General features: G+C 41.4%; 1 protein-coding gene across 4 annotated transcripts in view; it reads left to right on the forward strand.

The window, feature by feature from the left end:
- The window catches only part of LOC133251350 (protocadherin alpha-C2), a 208,809-nt gene that overhangs the window by 22,683 nt on the left and 175,252 nt on the right, over positions 1–10,874 (forward strand). The window contains exon 1 of one of the 4 annotated variants that reach the window (XM_061423697.1): positions 479–2,914. The exons of 2 other annotated variants lie outside the window; for them this stretch is intronic. In XM_061423697.1, the coding sequence (XP_061279681.1) occupies positions 2,825–2,914 (90 nt within the window). In that variant the 5' untranslated portion in view covers positions 479–2,824. Of the gene's footprint in view, positions 1–478; positions 5,180–10,874 lie in introns of those variants that run through there. One more of the 4 variants, XM_061423694.1, reaches the window with a different exon arrangement.

Consider the following 10,874-nt stretch of genomic DNA (forward strand, 5'->3'; position numbering starts at 1 on the left):
GCTCAATAAAGGACAGAAATGCTATGGACATAACAGAAGCAGAAGATGTTAAGAAGAGGTGGCAAGAATACACAGAAGAACTGTACAAAAACATCTTCATGACCCAGATAATCATGATGGTGTGATCACTCACCTAAACCCAGGCATCCTGGAATGTGAAGTCATTTGGGCCTTAGGAAGCATTACTACAAACAAAGCTAGTGAAGGTGATAGAATTCCAGTTGAGCTATTTCAAATCCTGAAAGATGATGCTATGAAAGTGTTGCACTCAATATGCCAGCAAATCTGGAAAACTCAGCAGTGGCCACAGGACTGGAACAGGTCAGTTTTCATTCCAATCCCAAAGAAAGGCAATACCAAAGAATGCTCAAACTACCACAGAATTGCATTCATCTCACACACTAGTAAAGTAATGCTCAAAATTCTCCAAGCCAGTCTTCAGCAATACATGAATCATGAACTTCTAGATGTTCAAGCTGTATTTAGAAAAGGCAGAGGAGCCAGAGATCAAATTGCCAACATCCGCTGGATCATGGAAAAAGCAATAGAGTTCCAGAAAAACATTTATTTCTGCTTTATTGACTATGCCAAAGCCTTTGACTGGGTGGATCACAATAAACTGTGGAAAATTCTGAAAGAGATGGGAATACTAGACCACCTGACTTGCCTCTTGAGAAACCTATATGCAGGTCAGGAAGGAATAGTTAGAACTGGACATGGAACAACAGACTGGTTCCAAATAGGAAAAGGAGTACGTCAAGGCTATATGTTGTCACCCTGCTTATTTAACTTATATGCAGAGTCCATCATGAGAAACGCTGGGCTGGAAGAAGCACAAGCTGGAATCAAGATTGCTGGGAGAAATATCAATAACATCAGATATGCAGATGACACCACTTTTATGGCAGAAAGTGAAGAGGAACTAAAAAGGCTCTTGATGACAGTGAAAGAGGAGAGTGAAAAAGTTGGCTTAAAACTCAATATTCAGAAAACTAAGATCATGGCATCTGGTCCCATCACTTCATGGGAAATAGATGGGGAAACAGTGGAAACAGTGTCAGACTTTATTTTGGGGGGCTCCAAAATCACTGCAGATGGTGACTGCAGCCATGAAATTAAAAGATGCTTACTCTTTGGAAGGAAAGTTATGACCAACCTAGACAGCATATTAAAAAGCAGAGACATTACTTTGCCAACAAAGGTCCGTCTATTCAAGGCTATGGTTTTTCCTGTGGTCATGTATGGATGTTAGAGTTGGACTATGAAGAAAGCTGAGCGCCAAAGAATTGATACTTTTGAATTGTGGTGTTGGAGAAGACTCTTGAGAGTCCCTTGGCCTGCAAGGAGATCCAATCAGTCCATCCTAAAGATCAGTCCTGGGTGTTCATTGGAAGGACTGATGCTGAAGCTGAAACTCCAATACTTTGGCCACCTCATGCAAAGAGTTGACTCATTGGAAAAGCCCCTGATGCTAGGAAGGATTTGGGGCAGGAAGAGAAGGGGACAACAGAGGATGAGATGGCTGGATGGCATCACCGACTCAATGGACATGAGTTTGGGTGAACTCTGGGAGTTGGTAATGGACAGGGAAGCCTGGTGTGCTGTGATTCATGGGGTCACAAAGAGTTGGACACAACTGAGCGACTGAACTGAACTGAGGGAGTATATACTTAAGTAGAATGTTAAACTTTTTTAAGAGGAAAAGTAGGTTTGTTTTATATTGGCCATATTTATTAAGTGAACTCCAAGTCCGTGTAGCAAATAAAATGGAGCAGTAGAATGAGATGAAATTAACAGAGTTAACATTAATAATGTGATTTCTTTCCATGTTTCAATTTTTATTGGAACTCAAATATTTTATAGAATATATCTCACAAACAACATTAGGATTTTGATTTGCTACATAAAAGAAAATATATGTGCTTTCACAATTTATATCAATCTGATTTATCAGCAATAGCAACTTGAAGAAATGCTTGTCTGTATTCTGTCCTGTGCTAGATGTATTAAGTTGCAAATAGTGTCATGTCCACATTACAGTTTTTGAGTTAACACTAAAAGTAAGTAGGTAATATAAAGAAAAAGGAAATCAATAAATTTTCATCAATTTGAAAATCAGACTTCCAAATGGAACTCAGATACGAATTCTATTCACATAGCTTGTTACTTTGAAAATAACATTACAAAAGCCAATATTAAATATTGCAAATAGGAATATAAACTTGTTTTATGAGTGATATAAAGACTAATATACAAACATCCCATCAAAATAGTAGAGAAAAAAATCGGTAATTTTAGTAAGTAATATTTAAATACAGAAAGATATAAAAAATCTAAAACTTTTAAAGTCCATTAGGAACTATACAAACCCTAAATATACAGAATAGGCCAATACAAATCATTCTAGTAAAGATTGGGTGTCACAACTTGAATAGTATTGATTCTGCAGTATTTTACTTAAATTTGATACATTTTATTAAAAATTTAATTATATATTTGATTGGAGATAAGGAATATAATGAGACGTTGAAACTGGGAAATATTTAACGAATGTAAGGTAAATAAAGCATAACAAAGTAAAATAACTCCCCTTTCCTCCACATGATGGCGCTGGAAACCGCAAGTTTAGTTTTTTTTTATTTTTAACAACAAAGGACTACAGCGAGTTTATTTTCCTGAGAAAGGAAAAGAGCCACTCCATTTTTTCACTCTGCTGCTGAAGCATAAAAGGTGAGCAAATACAAAATTGTATAAAATTGGGAATTAAATTTCCAAGAGCTATATGGTAGTGCAATAGGTATTTGAAAGTTGATACAAATTTGCGATGGTATATTCTCAGAGAAAAAGTCCAGGATCTCAGCGTCTGCTGCTATCGCTTCTGCTCCTTGTAGCCTGGGAGTCGGGGAGCGGCCAGGTCCACTACTCGGTTTCCGAGGAGGCCAAACACGGCACCTTCGTGGGCCGCATCGCCCAGGACCTGGGACTGGAGCTGGCAGAGCTGGTGCCTCGCCTCTTCCGGATTGCATCCAAAGGCCGCAGAGACCTTCTGGAGGTAAATCTGCAGAATGGCATTTTGTTTGTGAATTCTCGGATCGACCGGGAGGAGCTGTGCGGGCGGAGAGCGGAGTGCAGCATCCACCTGGAGGTGATCGTGGACCGGCCGCTGCAGGTGTTCCATGTGGAGGTGGAGGTGAAGGACATTAACGACAACCCGCCAAGGTTCTTGCGACAAGAACAAACACTATTTATACTAGAGTCAAGAAGAGTGGATTCCCGGTTTCCGCTAGAGGGCGCGTCTGATATGGATATCGGAAGAAACGCAGAATTGAGATACAAGTTACAAGCAAATGAGTATTTTGACTTGGATGTTAAAACAAACGAAGAGGAAACAAACTTTTTAGAACTAGTTTTGAAGAAACCAGTAGATAGGGAAGAAATGCAAGAACATCGTTTATTGCTGATTGCAATTGATGGAGGAAAACCTGAACTAACAGGTACAGTTCAGTTATTGATCAATGTTTTGGATGCGAATGATAATGCTCCAGAATTTGATAAATCAGTTTATAATGTCAGATTACTGGAAAATGCACCGAATGGGACACTAGTTATTAAACTGAACGCCTCAGATGCAGATGAGGGTATTAATAAGGAAATAATGTATCTCTTTAACAACCTTGTTCTTGACAATGTAAAATCTAAATTTGCGATCAATTCTAATAGTGGGGAAATAACAGTTACAGGAAAACTGGATTACGAAGACTGTAATTTATATGAAATTAATATTGATGCTGTTGATAAAAGTTCATTCCCATTAACTGGACACTGCAAAGTAATAGTGAAATTGCTGGATGAAAATGATAATATCCCAGAGATGGTCATAACCTCCCTATCTCTGCCTGTGCAAGAGGACGCTCCACTGGGCACCGTCATTGCCCTGATCAGTCTATCAGACCTCGACTCTGGTGCCAACGGACAGGTCACCTGCTCTGTGACGCCTGATGTTCCTTTTAAGCTGGTGTCCACTTTCAAAAATTACTATTCATTGGTGCTGGACAGCGACTTGGATCGTGAGCGCCTGGCGAACTATGATGTGGTGCTGACTGCGAGAGATGGGGGCTCGCCTGCCTTGTCCACCACGACCAGCGTGTCCGTGGAGGTAGCCGACGTGAACGACAATGCACCCGCGTTCACGCAGCCAGAGTACACAGTATTCGTGAAGGAGAACAACCTGCCCGGCTGCCACATCTTCACCGTGTCGGCGCGAGACGCCGACGCGCAGGAGAACGCGCTGGTGTCCTACTCGCTGGTGGAGCGACGCGTGGGCGAGCGCGCGCTGTCGAGCTATGTGTCGGTGCACGCGGAGAGCGGCAAGGTGTATGCGCTGCAGCCGCTGGACCACGAGGAGCTGGAGCTGCTGCAGTTCCAGGTGAGCGCGCGCGATGCGGGCGTGCCGCCCCTGGGCAGCAACGTGACGCTGCAGGTGTTCGTGCTGGACGAGAACGACAACGCGCCTGCGCTGCTGCCGCCCGGGTCAGGCAGAGGACCCAGCGCGGTGAGCCAGGTGGTGGCGCGGTCGGTGGGCGCGGGCCACGTGGTGGCGAAGGTGCGCGCGGTGGACGCCGACTCGGGCTACAACGCGTGGCTGTCCTACGAGCTGCAGCCGGCGGCGGGTGGCGCAAGCAGCCCGTTCCGCGTGGGGCTATACACTGGCGAGATCAGCACGACGCGCGCCCTGGACGAGGCGGACGCGCCGCGCCAGCGCCTGCTGGTGCTGGTGAAGGACCACGGCGAGCCGGCGCTGACGGCCACGGCCACCGTGCTGCTATCGCTGGAGGACAGCGGCCAGGCGCCCAAGGCCTCTTCGCGGGCGTTGTATGGTGCAGCTGGCGCAGAGACGGCGTTAGTGGATGTGAACGTGTACCTGATCATCGCCATCTGCGCGGTATCCAGCCTGTTGGTGCTCACGCTACTGCTGTACACAGCGCTGCGGTGCTCGGCGCCGCCTAGCGAGGGCGCGTGTGGACCCGGGAAGCCCAGGCTGGTGTGCTCCAACGCAGTGGAGAGCTGGTCTTACTCTCAGGAGAGGCGACAGAGGGTGTGCTCTGAGGAGGGGCCGCCCAAGACCGACCTCATGGCCTTCAGTCCTAGCCTGCCTCAGGGTCCCATCTCTACGGACACAGTGAGTCTCAAAAACCTTTCAGAAATTTTTCGTTATGTGCTGCTGCGGCTACTGCTAAGTCGCTTCAGTCGTGTCCGACTCTGTGCGACCCCATAGACGGCAGCCCACCAGGCTCCCCCGTCCCTGGGATTCTCCAGGCGAGAATACTGGAGTGGGTTGCCATTGCCTTCTCCAGATTTTCGTTATGTATTTAGTATTAAATATTTAATATCCTTTATCTTCTCTTTTCATTTTTAAAGTATGGCTTTATAAGTAGTTATTGTATCCTTTTAGGTATAAATTCTCTTGGTACTAATTTCTCTATACTTACAGTTATGATTAAAATTTACTTTGTTGAAGACAACTGCTTTGCACTATATTGTTTATTTCAGTAACAATGCCCTTTTTATGAGGTTTAAAGGCTTGAGTTAATGAACTGGTTTTCAGTTCACCATAGAAAATGTTTCCATAATTAAATTTTTAGTGAACATTTCAATTTTCAAATTTTAATAAGTGTTATAGGAAGATACTTGTAAGATACATTCTTGGTGTTATCATTTATTGTCAAAGTCCAGTATTGTAACTACATAGAAATATTGTAACACGTCGTGTCAACTTGCTCTTTTTTCCTCCACTGACTATCCATTATTTGGTTTTGTTTGTTTGCTTGATTTTGTTCGTTTGTGGTGGGTCTTCTTTGCTGCCTTTGGCCTTTCTCTAGTTTCTGAGAGTGCTACCTTCTAGTTGTGGTGCGCAGGCTTCTCATTGCTATGGCTTCTCTTGTTGCGGAGCACAGGCTTTAGGATGTGCCAGCTTTAGTAGTTGCGACTAGAGAGCTGTTTAGCATGGGTTCAGTAGTCATGGCCCACAGGCTTACTTGCTCCAGGGCAGGTTCTTAACCACTAGAACACCAGGGAAGCCTCTATTTGAGAAATTTTGTTCAGTTCAGTTCAGTTCAGTCGCTCAGTCGTGTCTGACTCTTTGAGACCCCATGAATCGCAACACGCCAGGCCTCCCTGTCCATCACCAACTCCAGGAGTTCACTCAGACTCACGTCCATTGAATCGGTGATGCCATCCAGCCATCTCATCCTTTGTCATCCCCTTTTCCTCCTGCCCCAAATCCCTCCCAGCATTAGAGTCTTTTCCAATGAGTCAACTCTTTGCATGAGGTGGCCAAAGTACTGGAGTTTCAGCTTTAGCATCAGTCCTTCCAAGGAACACCCAGGGCTAATCTCCTTTAGAATGGACTGGCTGGATCTCCTTGCAGTCCAAGGGACTCTCAAGAGCCTTCTCCAACACCACAGTTCAAAAGCATCAATGTTTCAGTGCTCAGCTTTCTTCACAGTCCAACTCTCATATCCATACATGACCACTGGAAAAACCATAGCCTTGACTAGATGAACCTTTGTTGACAAAGTAATGTCTCTGCTTTTAAATATGCTATCTAGGTTGGTCATAACTTTCCTTCCAAGGAGTCAATGTCTTTTAATTTCATGGCTGCACTCACCATCTGCAGTGATTTTGGAGCCCCCCAAAATAAAGTCTGACACTGTTTCCACTGTTTGCCCATCTATTTGCCATGAAGTGATGGGACCAGATGCCATAATCTTCATTTTCTGAATGTTGAGCTTTAAGCCAACTTTTTCACTGTCCTCTTTCACTTTCATCAAGAGGCTTTTGAGTTCCTCTTCACTTTCTGCCATAAGGGTGGTGTCATCTGCATATCTGAGGTTATTGATATTTCTCCCAGCAATCTTGATTCCAGCTTGTGCTTCTTCCAGCCCAGTGTTTCTCATGATGGACTCTGCATATAAGTTAAATAAGCAGGGTGACAGTACAGAAATTGAATTAGTGTTTCTAGTAATATTTGTGTATTGAATGACTCTTTCAAGTCTTGTTAAATGTTAGCCTTGGCATACTCATGGTGAGTTTGATATTTATAATTTAAAATTTTTAGCTCTAGTGGCTTAATTTTATTCATTATTATAATATATATTTCATGATTTAAAATGTTTTAAATGTGTCCATTCCACCTCCAACATCAAGCCACTTAATCAGTTCAGTTCAATTCAGTCACTCAGTTGTGTCTGACTTTTTGCAACCCCGTAGATTACAGCACGCCAGGCCTCCCTGTCCATCTCCAACTCCCGGAGTCCACTCAAACTCATGTCCATCGAGTTGGTGAGGCCATCCAACCATCTCATCCTCTGTCTTCCCCTTCTCCTCCTGCCTTCAATCTTTCCCAGCATCAGGGTCTTTTCCAATAAGTCAGGTGGCCAAATTATTGGAGTTTCAGCTTCAACATCAGTCCTTCCAATGTATATTCAGGACTGATTTCCTTTAGGATGGACTTGTTGGATCTCCTTGCAGTCCAAGGGACTCTCAAGAGTCTTCTCCAACACCATAGTTCACAAGCATCAATTCTGCAGTGCTCAGCTTTCTTTATAGTCCACCTCTCACATCCATACATGACTACTGGAAAAACCATAGCTTTAACTTGTTGGCAAAGTAATGTTTCTGCTTTTTAATACGCTGTCTTTTTGGTCATAGCTTTTCTTCCAGGAAGCAAGTGTCTTTTCATTTCATGGCTGTAGTTACCATCTGCAGTGATTTTGGACCCCCCCCCCCCCCAAATAAAGTCTCTCATTGTTTCCATTGTTTACGGATCACATAACTGTTGAAGCCTGGCTTGGAGAATTTTGCATACTACTTTGCTAGTGTGTGAGATGAGTGCAACTGGGCAGCAGTTTGAACATTTTTTGGCATTGCCTTTCTTTGGGATTGGAATGAAAACCGACCTTTTCCAATCCTTTGGCCACTGCTGAGTTTTCCAAATTTGCTGGCATATTGAGTGCAGCACTTTCTCAGCATCATCTTTTAGGATTTGAAATAGCTCAACTGCAATTCCATCACCTCCACTAGCTTTGTTCATAGTGATGCTTCCCAAAGCCCACTTGACTTCACATTCCCTGGCTCTAGTCTGGCTCTAGTCCAATGATCACACCAGCATGGTTATTTGGGTCATGAAGATCTTTTTTGTATAGTTCTTCTGTATATTCTTGCCACCTCTTAATATCTTTTTCTTCTGTTAGGTCCATACCATTTCTGTCCTTTATTGTGCCCATGTTTGCATAAAACGTTCCCTTGGTATCTCTTTTTCCTGAAAAGATTTCTAGTCTTTCCCTTTCTATTGTTTTCCTCTATTTCTTTGCATTGATCATTGAGGAAGGCTTTCTTATCTCTCCTTGCTGTTCTTTGGAACTCTGCATTCAGCTGCTTTTATCATTCCTTTTCTCCTTTACCTTCAGTTTCTCTTCTTTTCTGAGCTATTTGTAAGGCCTCCTCAGACAATCATTTTTCCTTTTTGCATTTCTTTTTCTTCAGGATGATCTTGATCACTGCCTCCTGTACATGAGCCTCCATCCATAGTTCTTCAGGCACTCTATCAGATCTAATCCCTTGAATCCATATGTCACTTCTACTGTATAATTGTAAGGGATTTGATTTAGGTCATACCTGAATGGTCTAGTGGTTTTCCTTACTTTCTTCGATTTAAGTCTGAATTTTGCGATAAGGAGTTCATGATCTGAGCTACAGTCATCTCCTGGCCTTGTTTTTGCTGACTGTATAGAGCTTCCTCATCTTTGGCTGCAAAGAATGCAATCAATCTGATTTCGGTATTGACCATCTGGTGATGTCCATGAGTAAAGTCTTCTCTTATGTTGTTGGAAGAGGGTGTTTGCTATGACCAGTGTGTTCTCTTGGAAAAACTCTTTTGTTAGCTTTTGCCGTTCTTAATTTTGTACTCCAAGGCCAAATTTGCCCGTTACTCTAGGTATCTCTTGACCTCCTACTTTTGCATTCCAGTCCCCTATGATGAAAAGGGCATCTTTTTGTGTGTTAATTCTAGAAGGTCTTATAGGTCTTCATAGAACCAATCAACTTCAGCTTCTTCAGCATTACTGGTTGGGACATAGACTTGGATTACTGTGATATTGAATGGTTTGCCTTGGAAATGAACAGAGATCATTTGGTTGTTTTTGAAGTTGCACCCAAGTATTGTATTTCTGACTCTTTTGTTGACTATGAGGGCTACTCCATTTCTTCTAAGGGATTCTTGCCCAAAGTAGTAGATATAATGGTCATCTGAGTTAAATTCGCCCATTCCAGTCCATTTTAGTTCACTGATTCCTAAAATGTCAGTGTTCACTCTAGCCATCTCCTGTTTGATCACTTCCAATTTACCTTGATTCATGGACCTAACATTCCAGGTTCCTATGCAATATTGTACTTTACAGGATCGGACTTTACTTCTATTACCAGTCACATCCACCACTGGGCATTGTTTTTGCTTTGGCTCCATCTCTTCATTTTTTCTGGAGTTATTTCTCCACTCCTCTCCAGTAGTGTTTTGGGCACCTACCGACCTGGGGAGTTCATCTTTCAGTGTCATATTTTTTTGCCTTTTCATACTGTTCATGGGGTTCTCAAGGCAAGAATACTGAAGTGGTTTGCCATTCCCTTCTCCAGTGGACCATGTTTTGTCAGAACTCTCCACCATATACCTGCTCAAATATTTCAAATGTTCTAATTTCTTGGTTATTCTCCTAGAGAATTTTTTATATACAAATAAACTCTCTTCTTCCACTTTAAAACATAATGTTTGTATTGATTTTCCTTTCCTCATTCATTTAATATAGTTTGTCTATTACTTAAGGAGATTTTTCACTCTTTTTTCTAGTCCATGTTGTCCCATTTTGCAGCTGTATCATAATTCCCAATACCAATGTTAAATGGAGGAATGATTAATTATGCTCTTATTTTTTATTTTTCAATTCACAAATTATTATATTGGTGAGAAATAATTGTGAATTCCCACAGCTGGGAAAATCTTAACTTTTTTTTTTAGTTAGAAGACGTTTGCTTTTATTGTTGCCTTTTGTTTTTAGATTAAAAAATACTGTATGATATAAACATCCCTCTTGACTTTATTGTTTACTAATACATTTTTTTACAACAAAGCCATACGTTTTATCTGATGTAGGCAATAGTGCTCTTCATATCAAATAAAGAGAACTATTTTTCTACACTTTTTGAAAAAACAGTGTGGGCTTAGGCAGTAATAAATATTCCACATTTCATATGACAAAATGATAATTTCCCTTTTTATTGCTTTTTCTATTTCTATATATTCTCACATATATTTAATTCTTAAATATATTTATAACATATTATTTAAACATTTCTAATACCTCATTACTTTTGGGAAGTCCTATAAATGGAGAAGGCATTCTCATCATTGTGTGAATTTGTAGTTACCAGTTGTTAGCTTTTTAAAAATCAAGTTAATTCAGTTTTGAAATATAAACTCTTTGATTTATAACTAAAATTTTTCTTTGCTGGGGAGAAAGCTGTTAATAAACTGCTTTTTTTCTGTACATAATCTTTTTCCTTGACTAAATGAACTATTTGAGTTAATAACTGAACAAAAATATAAGATGTTTCTTATGAGGAGACCAGTATTTCCCTTTTCCAAATTAATTTATTTTGCATATATGATTTCAGTAACATTGTATAATTTTCTACCTGGAGCCAATAAATAGAATTATTGCTACTCTTCCAATTAATCAGATTATATTAGCAACCTTATGGAAATTGCTAGGAACTTCAATAGAAAGAGAAAGTTGATACTTTAACTATGTTAGATGTTGATA

This window comes from Bos javanicus, chromosome 7 (genome assembly GCF_032452875.1).
Source record: "Bos javanicus breed banteng chromosome 7, ARS-OSU_banteng_1.0, whole genome shotgun sequence".
NCBI classification, from domain to species: domain Eukaryota; kingdom Metazoa; phylum Chordata; class Mammalia; order Artiodactyla; family Bovidae; genus Bos; species Bos javanicus.